The sequence below is a fragment of the Rhinolophus ferrumequinum genome, chromosome 8, assembly GCF_004115265.2.
Source record: "Rhinolophus ferrumequinum isolate MPI-CBG mRhiFer1 chromosome 8, mRhiFer1_v1.p, whole genome shotgun sequence".
NCBI classification, from domain to species: domain Eukaryota; kingdom Metazoa; phylum Chordata; class Mammalia; order Chiroptera; family Rhinolophidae; genus Rhinolophus; species Rhinolophus ferrumequinum.
The window spans coordinates 6387320-6410554 of NC_046291.1; the positions used below are offsets into that span (position 1 = coordinate 6387320).

Sequence of the window (23235 nt, forward strand, 5' to 3'; positions counted from 1 at the left end):
GGCGGCCGCTCTCCTGCAGCTCCGTGCTGAGCGGGAAGCACTCATTTGGTGTCTGGGCTCAGGGTGGGGGGACAGGTACGCCCCGCGCTGCTCCTCCGTGCCTACGTGTGCTCACCGCAGCCTCTTCAGACGGGGCTTTATACCACGTTTCTAGTCCTACTTCCGGGACTGTGGGGCATGTGTGTGTTCCTGATGCTTCCAGGAAGTCTTACTTAGCGTGGAGAGGGGAAGAACCTGCGCAGGCTGGTGGAGGCGGCCAGACTTCCGTGGCCAGTGGGTTCTTTAACGGAACGGCCCCAAAGCGCCTCAAGCCCAGAGGGTCCCCAAATGATGCCCGCTCTTCCTCCCAGGGAGGTGGGGAGACTCTGGGTGGCGCCATAACCACCCAGGTGCCTAGTCACAGAAACCCAGGAGTACAGAGATGCACCCCCACCCCCGGTTCTGATCCCACTGTGTACCCCTCTCATCTGGGCCTTCCTGTCAGCTCTATGACTTCAGGTTAGGGTCCCAGGCGGGTCTCACCTGGATTACTGCCACAGCCACCTAACTGGCTTCCTCGATGTCTACCTTGACCCTTTCCAATTCATTATCTACAGAGCTGCCACAGAGACCTTTCTAAAAATCAAGTCCCATCCCATCACTCCCATATGTAAATGCTTCAATGGTATCAAGTTGAATTCAGGAAAACACTCATATTTTAGTACAAAGCAAACAAAGTCCTTCAAGACTGGCCCTGATTATACCCCGAATAGCATCCCCCACTGCCACCGTGAACCCTGCCTGTGACACGGCCAGGCCGACCACCTGCCACACTAAACCCCTGCACTGCTCTGCCTGGAACATCCTTGGAGAAGCCATGCCCAATCCACTGTCAACTGCTCTCCTTTACTAGACAGGAATCTTGTCCCAGCTCCGACAACCAGCACCACTCACGCACTGGACCATGCGTGTCTAGGAGACAGGGTCTGGGCTTATCTGTCGGGCAATGGCTGACACAAAGCCAACAGTCAGTGCTGTTTTCTGAATATTTCTGCTGCAGTGCATTTTCCCATGGATGAAAGACGGCAGGCCTCTACTTAGCTTGGCCGAGCTTGGTCATTTCACAAACTTCTAGCAGACGTTAGCTGCACATCCTTCCCAGGCAAACAATCCTTGGCCTCTCTCACCCGCATCAGGCTTTCTTCCCACCACGTTACACTCCAGCTGTCCTGAGGAAAACTCGATTTCAATGGCAGGCATAACTAGCAAACTGCCTTGTTGACTATAATGTTTAAAAGCCTCTCAGTTATGAGATTAAAGCGTGATTGGGTGAGTCATTGACATGGGTGTTTGCATGTAATCAGCAAAGTCCTGTGCTTCGCACCATTCGCCATCCTGACTTTGTGCAGTAGGCAGAAGGATTTATCTAGAAAGTTTAGAGGTTTTCCTCTTATCATCAGCACCCTCCTTTAGAAATATATAACCTTCACTTTTATGTCAAGTCTTAAACCAGTGAAGTCTTGTATCTGTTTAAAAGCTGCTCCCAGGGCCCCTTCTGATGCCCGTACCCCTTTATCAGATGGTTCCTGGAGGGCACCATGTCTGGCAAGACTCCCCGGACCAACTCCACCCCAAATCTGGTCAGGTGTGTCTGTCTCTGTTATAGGCACTGTTTTCCAAAACAAACTTCTGGGACTAGGAAATAAGTGTTTAAAAAGGAAGACAGAATCTAAATGTAAATCCTGAAACTATAAAACTTCCAGAAGAAAACAGAGGAGAAAAATCTTTGTGACCTTAAGCTGGTCAAAGATTTCTTAGCCCCCAAAGCACAATCCATTAAAGAAAAATGTGATAAACTGGACTTCATCAAAATTAAAAAAATTTTGCTCTTCAACAGAGGATGAAAAGACAAGCCAGAGAGAATGAAGAAATGAGAATGAAAAGACAAGCCAAACACTTAAGAGAACACATTTGCAAATCACATACCTGATAGAGGATTTATATCCAAAATATAAAAAGTACTCTCAAATCTCAGTAAAAAGAAACCAAACAACCCAATTTAAAAATGGGCAAAAGATACTTCACCAAAGAAGATACGCAGAAGGCAAATATGCACATAAAAAGATGCTCACCTTTATTAGTTATTAGGGAAATGCAAATGAAAACCACAACGAAATACCACTATATATCTCATAGCATAACTAAAAAGCAAAAGAAGCCAAAAACTGATAACACCAAGTGCTGGTAAACATGTAAAGAAACTTGAACTCTCAAACGCTCCTGGTGAGTGGTACAGCCACTCTGGAAAACAGTTTGGCAGTTTTTCGTAAAGTTATATATACACTTACCACATGAGCCAGCAATTCCCCCTTCTAGGTATTTACCCAAGTCAAATGAAAACTTAATGGTTACCCAAAAGCCTGTAGGCAAATGTTTACAGCGGCATTATTCATAATCACTGAAAACTGGCAACAACCCAAGTATCCTTCAACTGACAAACGGATAAACCAATAGGTCTGTCTCTATCATGGGACGCTCCTCTGCAATAAAAAGGAACAACCACAAACACACAACTACATGGATGAACCTCAGAAGCATGACACTCAGGGAAAGAAGCTAGATTCAAAAGGCTACGGATTGTATGATTCCATTTGTACAACATTCTGGAAAAGGCAAAATGCTAGGGAGGGAGATGAGCAGTTGCCAGGGGCTGAGGGTAGAGGAGAGGGGTTGACTACTCAGGGGCACGGAGGAATTTTCTGGAATGATGGAGCTGTTCTCTATCTTGGTTATGGTTATGTAGCTTGCAGAACCGTACAACAAAAAGAGTGAATTTTACTGTCTATAAATTATACCTTACTAGGGAAAAAGTAATTCTGGCTAAAAATGTGGCTGGTGTGTCATGTTTAAGGTGTAAGAGATTCTAGAGATTGTATATAAAACCTGCCCTAAGAGTTGATCGAGCCCACAAACAATGAAACAAATGCAAGTCAAAACACTAATAAAACACCATTTCCAACCTATTATATTCACAATGATTAAATAAAACCCCCACAGGGTCAGTTCTGGTGAGAGGCAGACACACTGCACTGTTGTTCCCTGCTGTGGAAAGCCTGAATTAGTCTAAACTTCCTGGAAAATTATCTGACAGTTTGTATCAAAAGCTCTGAAAATACACACTCTTTAGGATACACAGAAAAATGTTACTGGTAGATGATGGGTGACTGATGGCTATTTTGGCTTACTTGTTAATTTCCAAATTCTTATAAAACAAACATTATTTTCATAATTTTCATAATAAAAGTGAACACAAAATAGAAAAGTATCACAGAAAAAAAAGTCAGTTCCCCTTCAATCCAGTAATTCTAAGAATGTATCCAAAATGACTTTCAAACTTTATGCAGAAGAATATTAATTGCCATGTTATTTACAAGAGCAAAAACTAAAAACCACCTACCCATCACAGCAACATTAGGGAAGGTTATCTAAACCATGGTATATTTACACAAATGGAGTATTTTGCAGGTCCTATTTGAGGGACTTGGGAGTGTGATGTGCAAAGCTCCCTCTCCTACCCTCCCCTGCTCACAGATCGTACATGGTGTCCTGCTAACGAAGCTCTGCTGCCCCACTCCCTCATACCCAAGCAGGCTGGACTGCTCCCCACTTCCCTGTGGACCAGCCGGAGACAGCCCTTCCTTACCCACCGTCCAGACCAGCGGAAGTATCACAAATGAGGTGATTTTTTTTCTTCCGGTGGCCACCACCCCTGTACTATATAGCCCTTACTGGCTTCTTCTGTTAAGAGGTGGCTCTTCTGTGAGGACAGAAATGGGGTTTTTCGCAGCATCTGGCCACTCCGCTAACACTGGATGGGTGCTATGTGTCAGGCACTGTTCTAAGCGCAACTTATTCCCTAGGGCATGGGTACTATTATTATCCCCATTTTACTGAATGTCAGCTCAGGAACACATTCTCTCATTTGCCTCGCTATTATCTTAGCAAACTGAGGCACAGAAAAGTTCAAGTCGCACAGGTAAGTGCCAAGGTCAGGGTCTGTGCCCCTGAGCTCCACACTCTGTAACTACACTCTGGTGGCAACGGGCGAGTGACTCTGGGCCTGGGCAGTCTGGAGCGGAAGTATGTGCCGGAAAGGAGTTGAGAGCTAGGCCTCTGGGCACACGGGACGGGTCTCCATAGGACGAAGAAGTCCTCGGCAACAAGGAGTCAGGAATCCAGCCCAGGAAGCCGGACAGCCAGGCGAGCAGGAAAAGGCAAGTTCAAGCAGCCTTCTGCTCCCCCTCTGCCTGAGTTCAGAAGTGCGTTCCCCAGGCCAGCGGGGGAGGCAGGCAAGGCTGTGAGCCTGGCTGGCCAGAAGCTTGTAAGAAGAGCTAAGTCCCAGGACTTGAGGGGGTGGGGGTGGGCAGGGGAGTGGAAGGGGGGCTGTGATTTATAGAAGGAAACTGATTGTAGCAAATCAGTTTCCAACTTCCTGACCGCCAAGTCTGCGTTCTCAGAGCTCAGTAACAGCTCCCTGTTCTAACTACTTCAAACCCCGCAGACCGCAGACCGAATCATTAGCAAATTTTCTCATTTGGGAGACAGCCAATTTAATGGACAAGCAGATAAGACACCTGCTGTGATCCCCTCCCTGTGTGTTGTCCTCTGGGCCTGCACTCATTTCTTTCCACTCCTGTAGATCTCCTGACCCTGGGAGGTCACAATTCAAGGAATGATGAAATAATTTCTAATTTACTTTCAGCATTTCTAGCATTTTCTTGCAGCAAAATTGCTAATTTCTATTTGGTATAGGCGAAAACTTTTTTTTTTTTTTTTTAACAGAATGACCTTGTTTCTAATCAACTTTTAACGTGTCCCCTTCAAACTATAGCTAGTGTTCCGTAAAGCATCAAAGCGGCCACTTCCACTGGACACAGCCCTGGCTCAACATGTTCAGGTGTTACCCGCTTTGCGTCCCCTTGTTCTGTTTGTCTATTTCCTCCATGAGACAGTAAGCTGTTCTGAGGGCTGGTACACTGACAACTGGGCCAATTATTCTAGTTTTTTCTTTGTCCCCAACACCTAGCATAGTACTTTGTACCTGAGACATTCAAAAAACATGGAAATTAAAAAGATAGGTCAAAGTTATACTAAAGTTACAAAATATTTTACAGCTCTTCAATTCTCCCTATTAAAATATGTCGTATGTCATTTAAAATGGGAATGGTGTGTTACAAAAACTTGTTACAATACTACCATTCTTTGAAAATGAGGGAATTTCTTGAGAAACAGCCGGGCCACATCTTCAAGTTCTAGACTAAAGGCGGCAGAGTGTCCTCAAACACCCACTGACCTCGGGTGACATTTAGAGGGCTGGGAACAGCTTTTAGCATGCCTCCTCTGCCAGCACCGAAGATTTATGGGTGAGAAAGAAGTGACAGCAAGGTATCTGCCTTCTACACAGCTGGTAATCGGGAATGCAGGCGGGGAGGGGAAGCAAAGGAATAAAGAAACAAAGCGACCAAATGAAATGAATGCAAAGCTATGAAGGACGACATGACATCCCCGACATCCATCACCTGGAGGAGGAGAGCTGGGGAAGGAGGCGGCCTATTTGGAGCAGGATTCTGGGAGAAGTGGGGGTGTGGGGCCACGGGGAGCACAGGGAGGCCCAGACGACAAGACTCAGGGAAGGACAGGTGAGAAAGGTATGGGGTAGGTAGGAAATGGGGAACACCAGATACAGGCCACATCACAGGGGGCCCTTCAAAGCCGAAGCGTTTGGATCTGATGGAGCGAGTCAGTAGTTCTCAAAACTGGCTGGAGATCAACAAAATGAGAACAAGGTTTTCCACAAAGCTCAGTCAGTGTCAAAGACTGTCCTGTACTGTGAAATTACGTCTTTCCTTCGTTTTGGCGCTAAGATGTTTTCATTTATAAAATCATGGAGACGGTAGATGGTAACTGGCTTTTGAAGAAAATATCCTTGTTTGGCAAAAGAAAAACCTAGCAATCGTGTATCTTGTCCCAGAATATTTATGGACATCTTACTGGCCCATGAGAGTCGCTTCAGGAGACTAGGTTCTTTAGTGACAGGTGAAAGCAGCATTTGGGGGAACCCGGTCTAGCAGCGGTTTTTAGGACAGACAGCACACAGAACAGAAGCAAAGCACCCCCTCACTGAATCACAAAAATCAAGATCAACTGGGCCTGCCCCAAGAAGCAGTCAGGGATGAAATGTAAGGATCAGCTGCAAGGGTGCCCTCTTCCCAGTGTAGGTTTTTCTAACGTCAAAGGATTCCACGTCTCTTATGTAGCTGTTTGGCTCACATTCGAGTGACGTGGGGTGTGACATGGGGGCAAGACAAGTCCCGTGAATAGAAAGGGAAGAGACCAAGCGCTTCCTAATCATGAGTGTAATTACCCAAAGGGGGGCCCGGGAGCGGAATCTGCTCTGGCTGTCAAGGCCAGTAACCTGAAGGCTGGCATCGCAGAGAGAACCGGGCTCGGCCGCTGCCCGCTCGCCCCCCAGGGGATTCTCATACATCATCTTGTCAGTGTGAGGGCCCTTTGTCTCACTTCACTGCCCTCTGGACATGCTAAGGATTTCAGTCTGACTCGTCTGGGCACACTCTCAACTGCAAATGCGGTGCGGGTTCACTTCGCAGAGCCCAGCAGCACCCCACAGAACCTCTCCTGTGGACATCGTGCCCACTGGGAGCAAAACCCGGCTCTGCTCACAACTCCCAGAGGGAGCACTACCGGGGAGGGTCCCACTGTAGTCCACACATCCTTTCCATCTCGTCATGGGACTGGGGGTAGCAGTTCATATTCACTCACCCCACAGGGAATCTTTTCGAGAGGCAGGTGGGGGAATTTGGTGCCTCACCCACCTTTCCATGCCGGCAAGCCAGCTCTCTGACAAGCCTGAGGGTCTCTTCCCAGGGAGGCACACTGGGGGTCCCTGCGGCCCCCTGGAGAGCCTCTTTGCCAGGCTCCCCGAGAGGCAAGGCTCAGTCTGAGGACACAGAGGTGAGCACAGAATGCGCAGGACGCCTCAGAAGCACTGCCAGCCCCTGGGGTGCTGAAGCTTCCTGGCTCCTCACACCTGTCCAGGCAGCTCCACCTTGAGAAAGTCCTCATTACACCTTGTTCTAAACCTTGGCTGCCCTGGCAAGTAATCAAACACCCAACCCTTTTATTCAAAAGGGGAGGAAACCTCTCTGACTCAGAATGTGCCTTTAATTCTCTTACATAAACACCTCTCTCTTCTACAGCTACAGACCCTCTTCCAGATCACAACCATCACAGCTTTTGAAAAAGACCAATATACAGAGATGCTTAGAGACCTTAATACACCTGCTTAAAAACAAGTACTGTGCAGAGGCTAGTGACACAAAGATGAACAAGACGCTGGCTTTACCCTTAAGAAAAGTCAGTTTTAGAGAAGGAAGGAGGAAGCACGTGGAAAATAACAAGCAATGTGACAATGTGATCACGGGGGTGACAGTTACACATGAAGAGCTAGGGGAGCCCCGAGTGGGAGGCAGGGAGGGATGGGCAGACCAACGCAAAGCTCTCTGCAAGATTTGGAGTGTCGCTCGCTCTTCAGGTTCTGGGAAGCTGAGAAAGGTTTCTAGGGGTTGGGTAGGGTGGGAGTAAGTAGGGCTTTTCCCATCTGTAAGACGAGCGCCTGGGTATAGGCAAGCAGAAAGAACCAGGAGGCGCGTTGAAAGCTTCTAGAAGCGGGGCAGGAGCCACGTTTCAGAGGGTACATAAAAGCAGTCTTCAGAGCTGTGCTGAAGCCCTGCACTGGCCATCCTGAGCCTGAGCTCTGGTCCTCTGCTTTTGACCGTCCGCTCCTAGCCTCACGGCGGCCGCCGAAGTCACACCAGGCCATCGCCGGGCTTCCAAGTCTGGCTGGCAGAGGGCGGGCTTCTGTCCTATACGTCCCGCTCCCTCGGCTCACTCGCGTCAGAGTCCTGGCTGCCCCACGGCACTCTGCACAACTCTGAGTCTGCTTAAGCTGCCTCCTTTAACGCACACTTTATCAGTGACAGCTGGAAGATTTTCATCTCCGTCTGATTTGCAATCTCAGTGGGTTCAGAACTTACAGGAGTACTGATGGAACACAGTCAGCCCTCCGAATCCATGCCTTTCGGACCCGAGGATTCAACCAACTGTATTTTCAGTCCTCGGCTGGGCATCAGTGGGCGCCGAGGGCCCGCTGTATGCATCTTCGTTCTACGCCATTTGATATAAGGGACTTATATCCTTATATAAGCAGCCGCGGGTTTTGGTATCCACGGGCAGTCTGGGACCAGCCCCTGCGGATACTGAGGGATGACCTCCGGCATCTCCACAGGGTGGGCAGTGCACGCCCTCCAGTTCTTCTTCATCACCTGTGATTCAGGGCTCACTTCCCAAGCTAGCCTTCTTTCACTAAACATCTACTTAAGAGCCATCAGTTGTGGTATTCCTTCAGCCTTGTGTCAGCTGACTAGGCCCCTGGTTTTACCTTATTGGAGTTTCTTGTAAGGACACCAAGCTCTTCTCAGATTCATGGTGCAACCTTAGGGCAGAATGTCTGTCTTCCACTGCCAGGCTCCGTCACAGAACGATGAGCAGTATTTGTAACACAATAGCAATCAAGAAATAGCTGCCCCGTGAGGGTCGGAGATCATGTCTGAGTCTGTATTTTTAACAACTTCCAGAATAATACTACCCGTAGTCCTTCTAATTTTTGAAAATTATGAGTAAATGACTATGTGACATGCCTAAAGGAAGAGTGAGTACATGGAGAGTGTAGGGTCATAACAAGCTGCTCAGCAAAGTTACTCTGAAACTTAATGATATATGTTAGTTTTTATGCGAATGTTAACAAGCCACAAATAGCGATCAGCTCACATAAGTGGCTGTAATTAGTGTTACTTACATACAACTAGGTCAAGTTTTCAAGCCCGTCTCTAGTTCCTGCCTTGGGAAGCATAAATAGGGACTGTCTTCCCTGATTCCGCATGAAATTAAAGGACGATAACTAAATCAATCTCTCTCTCAAAGGAAAGATTTCAATACCCTATGACTGGGAATTCTGTGCTCCCTTGTTCTCCTGGAAGCCGGAGCTTTAGCTTGTTCCCTGTCCAGCTGCTCCACTCTCCTCCAGAGGCCATCCTAGAAAACCTGGGCATTGAACGGCTCAAAAGAGCCCCGATTCTTGGCTGTGGATGTATTTAGATATGAGATGGATAAACCTAAATGAAAATTTTGCTAATCTGATTATTATGAAACTGGTAACTGGGAAAAATCTGACAGGGTGATACACATTCTTTGAGCCTCACTGATTCTAGAACTATCTTTGTGGCTAAAGTAATGCACTGTCAGCATTTAAAGGGAAACCTGAATTTCTAGTAGCAGTCTTCCTGTACTGCATAGCACTACCTTAAAGAGAAGCATAGCAACTCTTATGGTGGCAGAGATTACAGAGCGACTCTGTTCTCCTTGGTCTGAATTCAATTAGATTTCCTTATGATTATTCATGTCTGGCCAACCCAAACAATGCCCGAAAGCTATTATACACAGGAGGTAAGAGCAACAAAAAAGGCCAGTTAAGTTACAAATGTTCTCTGAGGATCTAAAAATGCAACAGTTGTGCTCAGCTGCCATTTCAAATACAGTGGGTTTCTTTACTAATTCTAATGAGCGGAAAGGACTTTCGTGGAGCTGAGATCAATCTCCAGTCTCAACGGGGCAGGAATTTAGTAAGATGTGTTCAACTACCTCTCTCAGTCATTTAAAGTTTTAGGGCTCTTAGGAGTATTTCTTATAATGGCTAATGCAAATAGGAAGAGTCTTCAGTGTAACACCTCAAATAACGTGAAAGATGAAGGAGTGATCCAAGACCACAGTCACTGGGACATTTCGGGAGACTTAGACATGGAGAGAGAGAGAGAGAGAGAGAGAGAGAGAGAGAGAGAGAGAGAGAGAGAGAGCGCCGGACAGACAAAAACACCCCCCAAGTGGGCAGAGAACTCCTGACAGGTATTTCCATCAGAGGTGCCTTTATTCACAGGCTACTGGAAGAAGTGTAAACAGGTATGACCTTTCTGGAAGGGAATGTGGCAATGTTTCATGATTCTTAAATATGTCTGTATCTCCGACCCTATCATCACTGTTCCAGGAATGTTCTAAGGAAATAATCAGAGATCAGGGTAAAGACTTAAGAACGCAGATGGCCAAGGCACTATGATTTATAATGTCAAAAACTCAGAATCTAAATATCCTCCACTAGGGCATGGCTGAATGTTGAAGAGTATATTCACAGGATGGAATGTTACATAGACGTTACAATGTTGCAGAAGAATTTTGAATGACATGGGGGGAAAAACTCACTTAATAGTAAAAAGCAGAATTAAAAATCATATGTACATTATGCTAGCCACTCCTCCCTCTTGCCATGATGTGGTAAGAGGGAAATTCATAAGGAATTACAATATACCAAAATATTAACAGTGGTGTTTCTGGGTGATGCGATTATAGGTGATTTTGATTTCTTCTTTATACTCTTGTAATTTCTAAATTTTCTAACATTAGAATATACTTATATGCTTTTATCTGAGTGTAAGAGTATATTTCTGCTTGTATAATCTGTTTTAAAGCTCTCTTTCTAAGGAAAAGTGGGGATCGGAGGGGCCTGAGTGAGAACTGGCAGAAGTGTTCCGTGGCTGCTCCTTCGCCAGGCCCCCGCACGAGCGCTGGCTCTTGTGCAGCCTGAGGAGCTCTTCGTGCTGCTGGCTCCCGGCTGGTTACTTTTAAGTGAGCCCTCCCAAACAACCCCCAGACCTATGCCCACATGCGTATTCCACGTCTCTTCCTGTCTGTCTCTGGCTGGCCCCTCCAACTCAACAGACCCTTTCTTCTCAGCTCTCCCATCCTATGGTGTCTCCTGGTCAGTACATAGCACAGCATCAACCCAGGTACCCAAACCTGAAACCCGATTCGCTGATTGCTGCTTCTCCCTCGCTACCCATCCCCTGCCTTCCACCTCTAATCAAGCTTGCCAAATTTCCTTCCTCTCTTGGATCTGTAAATTTCTCTCTCTCCCACAGTCTCTATTTCAGGCCCTCGTCATTCCCCTCTTGGAATATAAGTGGGCTTTATTTCGTTCTGTTTCAGGCTACTCTATACATACTATAGTCAGGAAGCTCTTTCTAAGACAGTTTTGATCACGTCACTTCCATACGGTGAATCATCCCAAGTCTCCCTAGTTGGTTCCAGCCAACTGCAGGCCTAGCTTCTGCCCCCTTCTCTAGCTACTCCCTCTTCACGCTCTACGCCACGCAGTCTGCAGCCATCAGCCACCAGCCAAACGTGCCATCTGTCACCCCTTCCACACCTGCACCAGCAGTTTGCTTGACATGCCCTCCCTTGCCTTCAGAGCCTGGGGAGCCGCTCAAGTCTTCCAAGAGCCCCCGAGTACACACTGCCCCAGCTGGGAAGTGCTCTGAGGCCCTGAGATGGGGCCGCTCCTCCCAGCACAGCCTCACTGCCCCCGTGAGAGCTCCGTCACGACACGTTCCATTTTCCGCGTGGTCTGCTGGCTCCTTCACCGGACCAGGAACTTAAGGATGGGGACTCAGTCTTCTTCCTCCATCCTTCATTTGCAGCACCTAGCACATGCTAGGCACCCAACAGCTGCTTTCTGAAGACACGCTGAACAAAGGGCTCTGCAACTGAAAACAGACCGACTGTACAAACATGTCCAACCAGCCGATCAACAGCTTCCTCTCGTGCACAAGGGGTGACAGTAAGACCGAGGAAGAGCCAGATGGGACACTCATGCCGGTCCTTCTCACCCTGTACCAGATATCATACTGCACACAAATGAAACAGCAGAGAGCTGGGTTGCTCATTTCTTGGAAACAACTGTACTGGGTAGAAGGAATAGAAACGTTCTTAACTATAATCTGTAAACGCACAACTCAAAACATATTGCCACGTATAGCAGCAACAGGGGTGGGGTGGGGGGAGAAATGCCAGACAGTTTCCTTAGAGCACCCCTACCCTCGGCGTACCCTACAAGATGGCAGAGCCAGCATCTCTGTAAATGGGCTTGGGAGACGGGCTGGGCGGCAGGAGACCTGACTGAGGAGGCTGCCGAGCTTGCAGAGGTGGGAAATTAGAACCACTGCGCTTCTTGCTTCAGGCTAATTAAAGCTACCTGACTGTAAATAGGGTAAGGGAACTGGTGCTAAACTGATTTATTCCTCTACTGCCGGCCTCCTCTGATTGGACCTGCTAAGCATGGTACTAATCAAAGGAATAATGTACTTAATTGCATGAAACCATCCTGAGAGCTCACTTAGCACAACTGTTCCCATTACCCAGCCCCACTCCCCAGTGCAGTGACGACGGGCGGCTACCAGCTGACTGGTAATAGAGCTGAATTTCATTTAAGCAGGGGTCAGCAAACTATGGACCGCAGGCGACTCTGGCTTTCCACCTGCTTTGGTACAGCTCACGAGCTAAGAATGGCTTTTACGTTCTTAAATGAACGTAAAAATAGTGAAAAACGTGAAAAATAGTGAAAGGAAAAATACTATTTTGTGACCTGAAAATAGTATGAACTTCAAATTTCAGTGTCCTTATAGTTTTACAGGAACACAGACACACTCATTTGTCTGTCTGCTTCTGGCTGCTTTCAGAATACAACAGCAGAGTCCAGCAGCTGAGACAGACCACATGGCCCACAAAGCCTACAATATTTACTATCTGGCCCTTCACAGAAAGTCTGCAGACCCACCCACCCCCACCCCCCACCCCCCCCACCCCCCACCCCCCCCACCCCCCACCCCCCCCACCCCCCACCCCCCCACACCCCCCCCCCACTTCAAGGCTAGGCCAAGGTCATCCATTATAACATTCCACAGCGGCTTGGGTCCCAAGGTATTTAAAAATGATTTCCATTAATAAATTTGTCTTTACAATCAAGTCCACTCAAAGAAACTGCCTGAAGTTTGAGCTTCAAAATAGTGCCAGGTGAGATTCACCTAAGACTCAGCTGAGAATAAATTTAATAAAAGCTCCTCCGCTTTGGAGGAATTTGCCTAAGAAGATGGAAGTCAATTTTCTTCACTACAACTTTCTCTAAATTCAGCAAGTCAAAGGCTCATTAGGAGCCATTCACACCCCCTGACCACCTGCTGGAGACCCCAGAAGCGGCACAGTTTCCTTCAGGCAGTCAGGCTTGCTTCTCACAAAGACGGGCCTTTCTCTAAGTGCTGTCACCAGACTGAGGAATGTCAGGCTGGAGAGAAAGCCCCAGAAAGCTAGAGGAGTCGTTTCCTGAAAACCACCAGTATTCCCTAAGATGCTTTTGTTTTGGGGTTCTGGTTAGCACCCTGCAACCCTCTCTTGCTGTCCTTTCCGAAGGCAATGGCTAAGACACAGAATGTCATCGCAGTCAAGCAGTGTCACCTTCCTCCCTAGAGGGGAGCTGCCTGGGAGCAGGCCTTTTGTCTGCTGCACAGAAGGGCCAGGGAGCCGTGCACTCTGAGGCCTGCCAGGCAGGGGTGAGGGCTTCCCGCAGCCCCCTCTCCCAAAGCTCAAGATCTGCATATGATTATAAACCATTATGGTCACTTTGACTACAAACACAGAAAAGTCTGTACCCCCTTTATGGGAGTCTCTGTTTAAGAAACAGGAGTGACACGTTATAGTAAATAAAATAAAACAAGCATCTAGAATGAACACGGCAGCAGAAAACATGAAGATGGGAAAAAAAACCACCTGGAAGGGATATTATGCAACTCATCCAAATAAAAAGCACCAAGAACGCATCTTGCACCTGCATTTGCTTCTTGGGCAGTGAAACAACGGAGCATCATTTCACTGGGCTAGGACCTCTTTAGAACGAGGTTCGAGCTCCAGGTAAGAGAGACATTTGGAGCAGGTAATCGGCCTCGAAGGCAGGGCTTCCCAATGGGTTTCACATCCCATTCTATACCGAGCCCACCAATACACGATGACCCAGATAGCCCACGAGGGTAAGCAGACGGGCTGCCAGCAGGTGGTCCCCAGGGACTGGAGCCTGACCGGCAGCCCTGAGGGTGCACTGTCTCGGCCGGCCAGCAGCTCTGGTCTGACGTGCTCACTGCAATCACCCAGCGGCCAAGTTGCTCTGTGTTTCTGTAGTTATGACCTCCAGACCAGTCGGTCCCTGACCCAACCGACAGGCCCCACCCACATCAGCGTCCTCCGCTTCCCTCACGTTGGAGCTCATCATGGCAGACTGCTTCCTTGGAGAAGTGAGGCTTCTGGCTTAGCAGATTTATTCTGCATTCAAGGGCATACTGTGTGACATGGATGCTGTCCCCTGCCTCTCACAGAGCCTTTCTAATTGAGGCGCATGTAAAAGGGCGTATTTTTTTTTTTTTTTTAGGACTGGCACCAAAAATGTGAACATAGTGAACGGAGGCAAACACAGCATCAGAGCGCAACTCAAACAGCAGGCCACGCCAGAAGCATGGAGGAAAACTGGATTTTCCTGAGGGCAAATGCAGGCAGTAGGCGCAGGAGCACAAACACGGTGACTTGTGAATGGGGACACTGAGCGGAGTATAAGGCTCTCACCAGTGTTCCTTGCTGCGGGAGACTGATATGCGGCTCCTTCTGAAGCTCTGGTCCACACATTCGTTCTCTGGGGAACCAAGGAATCAACTCCAAGGATGCAAATCCATTATTTTTAAGCCTTCATTAATGGGAACCTAATTAGGACCTTTGAGGGCTTTGTTCCCTCATTTTGAAGGAAACTGTTCTCTCTTAAGTCAGCATGGAGTAAATGAAGAAGTGAACAAAGAGTTCGCTCTGTGGGTTTCTTACATATAAGCAAGTTATGTAACCTTCGGGGTCTTCAGCTTTCCAATATATAAATTGAGAGGGCCAGTGAGATACGGATATCCAGTTATCTTCAGCAACACCACTCTGATTCTAAGCCATGCCCACATATCGGTAGCAACCTGGGATCATTCTTCTACCCTGACCACCTACCCTGCCTACTGTGCACCGAGATCACTAACGGTCTTTTATAGTTTTTTAGAGTATTTCCCATATTTAATTCAATCAAGCTATATAATAATCTGATGGGGTAAGGTCTCTAAAATGCTGCAACAGAACCTCTCTCTTTTGTTGTGCTTGAAGAGGTGGTTGGTTAGTTATTGTAGGAGTTGGCTGAAGAACGGAATCACACAGAAGAGATACTCATGCAACCAAAGCCTTGTTTTAACTTAATTTATATAAATGTACATTCATTAACTGTTTTTTAATGTAAGTCTTTTAAAGAGTATGCTAATTGGATTTCTACATACTTTTTTTCTGAATAAACTGCACTCATAATTCACTGTCTATGATTTATAGTTTCTGTTTTCTAAGAGACTGAGGACTTAGGCATCTTGGAGACAATCTGCGTACCAAATTCTTCCTGAATTTTATGATGATTTCCCCCTACTCTGTTATAGCTATCACACTCAAGCAGCAGAATTTTTGAAGATTCATCTTCACCAAATCTTTCCAATTTGGTTTTCACAGAAACAACAGCTTTCTTTTTCATGCTCTCATCTGACCAGTTTACCTAATACTTTGTTAAACTGGGTAATTGTACCAGCACACACACCTGGTATCACGGCCCCCACCACCCCACGGGAACACCAGCCGCGTGTCAGCATACCATGGGTGCTGATCACTGAGTCCCACAGGAGAAATGAGAGCGCTGGCTGGAGGACCACGGGGCATGCAGGCAAAGAGTTCAAGGAGGCAGGAGGAGAGGCTTGTCTGGAGCCTGGGAGGGAGGCCAGGGTGGCAGGAACAGATGTGGGGTCATGAGCAGCCAGTTAGTAGTGAAAATCACCAGAGTAAAGGAATTCATTCAGAGAGGGAGTGTGGGTAGCGGAATAAGGGAGTAGGGTAGACCCCAAGGGAATGACAACCCTAAAGGAGTGAGCAGGGGAAGAGGCTTCTGCAAAGGGCCCCACAGACATTCCTGGAGACGTATGAAGTGAAGCAGAGAACCAGAGGTGGTGAGCTTCACAGGGCCACAGGCAGGACAGACGTCCAGGAAGCAAGAACTGAAAAGCCTCCTTACATGTGACAACCAGCGGCCACTGGGGAGTGAGAATCACAGTGTGTTCAGAGCCCCAACAAATGATTTAACGGCAGGAAGGAAAGGTTCTGTCACCTCCCTTTTTTGCCAGCAGCCACTGTGCCTATAGCCACCCATCAGCATTCGTGTGCAGAGAGTCTACTCAGGCTGCCAGAGCCCAGGCAGGAGAAGGGGGAGCAGGAGGGCTCCTGAGCACAGGCAGAACAGGTCGCCCCCTTATTCTGAGAGCTGCTTACTTACTCCCAGGCCCAGGGCAGCAACCATCTGAAATGCCTGCTGAGAATCATCTCTGTAAGTTTATCACAAAAGGGAGGATGAAATGAGATCTTCAATTAGGAGGTTTTAAAACAAGGCCTTGGAGACCTCTCCAAGCTGAAAGGCTCAGAGAAGGCTGCACTCTGCCAGTGGCCTGATAAACACACAGCTCCATCAGCCAATCCTGCTGCCCAACTCATTTTTCAAACACCTGGAGTCTTCCCATAGCAATACAGTGACCAGGGAAGGAGAGCGAGTTTCCTAGGGTTTGGGTTAAGAAATATAAACGAGAAGGAAAAACTGCACAATACACAACACAGGCTCTGCTCTCTAACGCCCTGACCAGTAATGAGGAAAGAGTGCCTGGATCTTAAGAGTCACCGACTGTCGGACACGGAGATGTCGGCCTGGTTTGAGTGATGGCTGCCTAAGTCCCAGACGGGGGCTGGCGTGGTTGTGATATTTAAGAGCAAGCAATACTCCGGGCCATCATTTCCTTCCACAGCCAATGTCTTACAGTCTCCTCAGTTCTCTGCTTCTTCAGATATTAATCTGGAATTTGTAAACATATAACTCTCTTTGGAAGACAAAGGATAAGAAGAAATACTTTTTTTTTTTTTAAAGCCTCGTGATCAGATACTGATTAACTCCTTCTAAACTTCCACGTTTCCTATTCTCAGCTCAATTAAGAAGGATCAGAGGTAGAAACCAAGGTGCAGATCAAGTACCGGATACAGCCTTCCCAGGGTAGACCAGCTGGGAGTTTTGGTCACAGAGCCACCCACACTGACGCCACCCTTTCGTCTTGACTCACATCGTTAGGCCTGGTGCCCGTGGGATGGGTGGGTGGGTGCCTGCCTCAGAGAACACTGCTGTAGGGCAGTGACTGGGGAAAGAGAAGGCAGGGAGAGCCCAAGTCAGCCATGCTGAATCTCATGCACACGCGGTGTAGGCACAAGTCACATTTGTTGGTTGCACTAAAACAAGGAAGGAACTGACCTGATCCAAACGCAGTGCGCCATCCAAAAACCGCTGTTTGCGTAACTCCTGAGCAATTCTGTGGAGATTCAAGACAGCCTGGTGTACCTCGTCACTGGTGTGCTCCGGGGCAATGGGGGGCAGCTCGGTCTCGGGGACTGTCCTGGTCGGGCTTTCAATCATGCTCTGGGCATGGTCGTAGCTCAGCTTGGTGCAGGAGTGGATGATGGTCCGGCCAAACCACTCACTGAGGATCTGCAAAGAGGGATACATCGTGAGGAGAAGTTTTTTCAGGTTTTTCTCACACAGGACCATCCGTCCATACATATTCTGCAGACACTTCTCGTTCAGAATGGTGTCAGATTCTGACGGGGCACCCATGTGGAAACTGCTGCCCTCGGGAAGCTCAGACTTAACAGGCATGGAGGGGAGGTCTCTAGGCATAAGGGGGGCACAGGCCGGCCAAGCAGGGGAACTGAGGTGAAAGGCCTGCTGGAGACTTTTTCATTCGTTTGGGTGAGTGGTCATCAGCGTCAGATCTGGGAAAGAGATGCATAGATGCCAAAGATGTGACAGATGGGGAATCTGTGGGGTTGGTAATGGGGCAGATGTGGGGCGCGGGGAAGGTGGGCCACGGACAGAAACAGAGAACACAGGTGGAGAAGCAGGATGAGGTAGAAAGAGAAAGCCAATGCCAACTTGTCCTATTTGGGGCACGTATGTAGAAAAAGCTCCAGCACAGCCTTTTCTCACCTCAGCACTGTTGGGCTAATTCTCTGTTTTGGGGGCTGTCCTGTGCCCTGTGAAGTGTTTGGCAGGATCCCTGAACTCTACCCACTAGATGCCAGTAAACCCTCCCCGCAGCCCCGAGTTGACAACCCAAACTGTCTCTAGACATTGTCCAACGTCCCCTGGGGAAACCCGGCCCAGGCAGAGACCCACTGGGCTCAAGGCAGATACGCCCAAGTTGAGCGGTGGTGCTCGCTGAGGGGTGGAGTTGCCACCAATTTGTATTTTATCCTTTGAATTTTCTATAATGTATTTAGAAATACATTATTTCTATAATATGTATAATAGAAATACATTATTTCTATAATATGTATAATATAATATATATAATAGAATACATTATTTCTATAATATAATGTCTGCATTTTCTATAATGAGCATTTTTCACTTATAAAACAATAAAATAATCATTAAAATATTTGGGGGACTCCTGAGTCTGAAGTACCGGGAGGAGATCTGGATGGAGCTATGCAGCAGCACTTGGGGTGTGGCTCTGGGGTCAGGGGTGACGACTAGTCTGGAGGCAGGGAGCTGGCCTCATCACCTGGAAAGAGGGAGGGAGGAAGGGGGAAGGGGAGGGAGAGAGAGGAAGGGAGGGGAGGGGAAGAGAGAGAGAGAGAGGGAGAGAGGGAGGAAGGGGGAAGGGGAGAGGGAGAGAGGGAGAGAGAAAGACAGACGGGGAGAGAGAGGGGGAGGGAGGGAGGGAGGGAGGAGGAAGAGAGAGAGAGAGAGAGAAGGAGGGAGGAAGGAGACATTGAGGCTGCATTCTCTACTACCTCCTAAGCTGGAGGATGAAAACAAACAAAAAAACAAGAGAGCTCAAAGAGACAGGAAAAAAACCGGGAGCTCCCAATGGTAGGAAAAGCAGGAGAAAAGCGTGTTAAGAAAGGAGTACTCAAAAACAACAGACACCAGCACTCGCGCTGAGGCAGGCCGAGTTTCTATACTTGCCATATGGGAACTATTTAATCAGATGGCAACCCTGTGAGGCAGGCAGTTTCTTATCCCCATTCTGCAAATGAGGAACCTAAGGCACAGACACATTAAGCAACCTGCTAGAGGACGGTAAAGCCAGGAACTGAACCGGGCCGTCCAGCCCAAGTGCCAGCTCTTAACCACGAGTCTGTCAAATGCCACCAGGGTGTCCCCGAGGATGAAACGAAGCACAAGTCCTTGATTTAGCAGCTGTTTGTTGGTGACCTGGAGGAAGGCCATTTAGGGGGGAACATGGCGCAGGGGGGCGGAGGCGAACTTCAAACACCGCAGGCACGTGCTGTGGACGGACTACAGAGACACTGCCAGGGCTCTGCCCTCTGTCGGCCTCGCACACACCTCCTGCGCCACTCAAATAGCAACAACTTCTGTGTGTGCCATGTGTGAAAGGTTTGGGAAATTCTGGGTGAAGGACAGGTGGACGGCTGGCTGTGGAGGTAACGTGTGGATGACCTGCCAGAATGGCAGGACAGGGGTGTTGTTTGGAGGGTAAGGGGAAGCAGTGGTGTAAAACAAAGACTGAAGATGCGAGAGAACAAAGGGATCCTGGGCCAAGGGACCCCGGGAGGCGACTCATCCATGAGAGAGGAGCAGGGACTGGGGGGAAGGCAGGGAACAGGGAAGCTGAGAAAGGCGGTTTGGAGGGCAAGAAGGGGTAACTTGAGGGCACTCATATCAAATAGTCCCAAGCTATGGAGTCAAGGATAAGGTAGAGAAAGAGGGGGTGCTAAGTCAGGTTCAAGGACATGAGGAAAGTGGAAAAGCTCTGAGATCAATGTGATGGGAAATGTGATTGATGAGCAAGGAAAAATCATGGTGCTGAATGACAGAAATGGCTCCGGGGAAGGGAGGGAGCACCACTCACTGGGGGCCTTTCGGCCTGGGCTTGCAAACAGCACCCCTCACCCGCCCTCCCTTCTACCAGCCAAACCATTCTGTTCCAGCCTTGGAGAGAATGCTTCCCCCAAAAGGCACCTAAAGGACACACAGGTGTTCCCAGGGGGGAAGGAGGGAGCCCAGCACAGAGAAGTGTCCACATCACAAGGCCTCTGGGGAAAAGAGCTACCCTAAATGGCTAGAGAGGCTTCTGATCTCCCCACCTTCCCTTGGAGGAAGAACCAATACTCTTAAAATGGCAGCCGTGACGCACAGGAAGACAAGGGTAGCAACTACTCACATTTCTCTTTGATTCAGGGCAAAGAGCCTTATTATAAAGAGTCTTGAATCTGTAATATCAGACTTTAATTTTTCTTAAAAATAAAAATCCTCAAATAATACTTTCTGGATTATGCCAAGAACCACTTCTCTCCAAAAATACAAACAACTCAAATATCCTGCTCCTGACTCTTCTGCTGTGGCAAGTGGGTCCTAAGTTTGGCTCCCAGGAGAGAGGTGTGTGTGCGCGCTGAATGCAAGAGGAACTGTACACTCAGTCCCAGGTATTCTCCACCAGTCCCAGCGGGGAGGCTGCACGCACTGGTCTCCAGAAGGGCCCCCTCCAGGCTCCGCCCATTCTTGTCCTTCTATCACACCCACATTTCCTGAAAACTCCTCGCTAATGGAGTTATTCCAACCTCCTCTAGAATGACAGGGCCATGACCTATTCATTCTTGTGGTCACAAAGTTTTCCCCTGGAGTTTTAGCTTGTTTCCTTTTCGCCACTTCCTTCCAAACCAAGTCAATCCTCCTCCTTCTGTGGACCCACATTTTGTTTGACAGCCTGTCTTTAGCGTGCTCAGGAAAACTTTCGTTTCCACTCTATATTCCACTCCTCTCTTTCACACGCTTTACAAGTAGCCCCACAGATTGCCTCAGGCATCCAGGTCACAGGACGTCTGGCCTCCTGGGGTCTTTTTCCCAGCGGACACGGGAAACCACTGCACATTTACACTGGAAACCACCACACCCAGGGCAGGGAGACCTGTACCACGACTGGGCATCATTTTCATGTAAACTGTTGGGTTAAGAACTACTTTAAAAATTTAAGGAAAGCTCCAAACTGTTTCCCCTGACATATTTATGCACAAAGTTTTGCAGTAAGTTCCACGGAGCTCCTAGACACCCTGCCAGCCCCCAGCCCATGTACCCTGGCTGCAAACAGCTTTGTCGTTCCCTCTGGACCTGCCTCCCATTGCAGTGCTGAGCCCTGACCAGGGGCCACTTTCCATCCCCAGAAGTTCTTAAAATGCATTCTCTGTAACTCGGCAAAATCAGAAATCTACTACTCCTCATCAAAGCTCGCTGATAACACTTGTTGGCTACACTATCTCAGTTTAAGCCACTTTTTGCCTAACGGGCACCTCTGCTCCTTCAGCTTGTTTCCTTATCAGCATCTGGACAACACACACGAACACCACCAGACCTGAGACAGATGAGAAGTTTCCTCTATCGTCCTCCACTCCAGAAAGGTTGTACCTACCTTCTATTTGAACATACAAAGGGCTCAAGTGAAAGTTCTGAAGAGCCACCTAGAACTTCCTGGCCCAGTGACAGTGGCCTCAGGCAGCAGAACCTGCTTTAACACGATCCAGTGATTCTGGGACCAACCTGACACGTGACGAAACATATTCTTAGGCCAGGAAAACAAGTGTGAAAGTGCCTTGCGGGAGGCAGCGGAGGCGCACGGATGCCCACGGCAGCCTCCCACAGGGCAGGGCAGCAGGAAGAGAAGTGGGGTTCCCGGGGGCAGCGTGCCTTCCAGCATGGGAGGAAGTCCTCTGGATGGAACACCTCATTAATTTCCAGTTTGGAAACTGGATTCACATCAACGCCCTATCCATAACCAGGGCCGGTGGCAGAAGACAAAAGGACAAAGAGTTTTTCATGGAAAAAGTAAAACAGCCATGAGCAGCTTTATAAACAAAACCCGTCAGAGAGATTGTGTCCGTCCTCTTTCCTTTGCTTAATCACAGGATTTGGGTCACTCCCTTTCTGCAGGAGGCACGTTTCCTGCAGACACTCTGGGACACCGCTGTTAAGAATGGCAGGTTAATGCCGTGCCAACGCCCACTGAGGGGACATGACTAGGAAAAATAACCTGGCTACAAAGGAGCAGACAATCGATGCCTACTTCCTGGTACCAGGTAGGATGGGAAATACTACTCTTGTGAACAACACTCTAGAGGATCTGGCCCTGTTTCCCACACTCACTGCCCTTTGCAATCTAACAGAGAAAACATGCCAGGGATTTGTGAAAAGTCACACAAACTTCTAAGTGGCAGCCAGGATCAGATCCATGTGTGAAGATGAAAGACTCAAAATCTAGTGTTTCTTTTACTCTATTTTAGCTAAAGGTCACATAACAGACCGAGATGGGTGGTGAAGTAAAGAAAACAAAATATGCCTCAAAATGTATGTCAACTTCCAGTGTTTTGTAAATACAAAGTTGTGAGGATAACATATCGTTTGAAAACTGTTCAATTCCATTCAAATATATTTTCAAACTTATCGTCTACAAAATGTCAGTGCTTCATTAAGAAATCTCTGGTTCAAAAAACTGCTAATGGAGTCATCAGTAATTTTAAATAGGTAGATGCAAAATTACTTCCACAGCCACTCTGGGCTACTGGATGTCAGGTATTTGGTTCACAAGCATATCAGGAAGAAAGAAGTATTTTTCTGAATGGAATAAAACCAGGCTGTTTGGGGTGGCCAGGGGTGGGGCACATTTCTGCAGCTTCTTACATCTTGCAACACAAGGCAGTCGTCGTGCGGGGCGGGCAGGACACAGCGATGACGGAAGTCAAAGGTGCCAAGAAGAACATGTCTGAAAAGGGACTGAGCCGGAGGAGACAGGGCTTGAAGCTGGGGTGGGGGCACGCGCCTGTGATGGGAGGGCCCTGGTGACTGCAGTGGGCAGAGGCAGAGGGGTCGCGGCTGGCCGAGGAGTGGGCAGGGATTCCCTCTGCGAGGCCCACTCCTGGCACTGGGCCCCGGTGACTGAGTGGGGCATAGGTCACTTCTGAAAGAAGAATAGAGAAGACCATGGTAGGACTAAAGAGTAAATAACAAGATGGCAGACCCGTCAGCAACTCACTGCACTTAGATCTAGCTGTGTCCTCTCCTATCCTCTCCTACTGTGAAGAGAG

At 48.3% G+C, this 23235-nt stretch overlaps 1 protein-coding gene across 2 annotated transcripts in view; it reads right to left on the bottom strand.

Annotated features, from left to right (window-relative positions):
• DIS3L2 (DIS3 like 3'-5' exoribonuclease 2) overlaps positions 1-23235 on the bottom strand; it is a 301104-nt gene that overhangs the window by 54676 nt on the left and 223193 nt on the right. For both annotated transcript variants that reach the window (XM_033112550.1, XM_033112549.1), the window contains one exon: positions 17387-17620. In XM_033112550.1, the coding sequence (XP_032968441.1) occupies positions 17387-17620 (234 nt within the window). The remainder of the gene's footprint in view (positions 1-17386; positions 17621-23235) is intronic.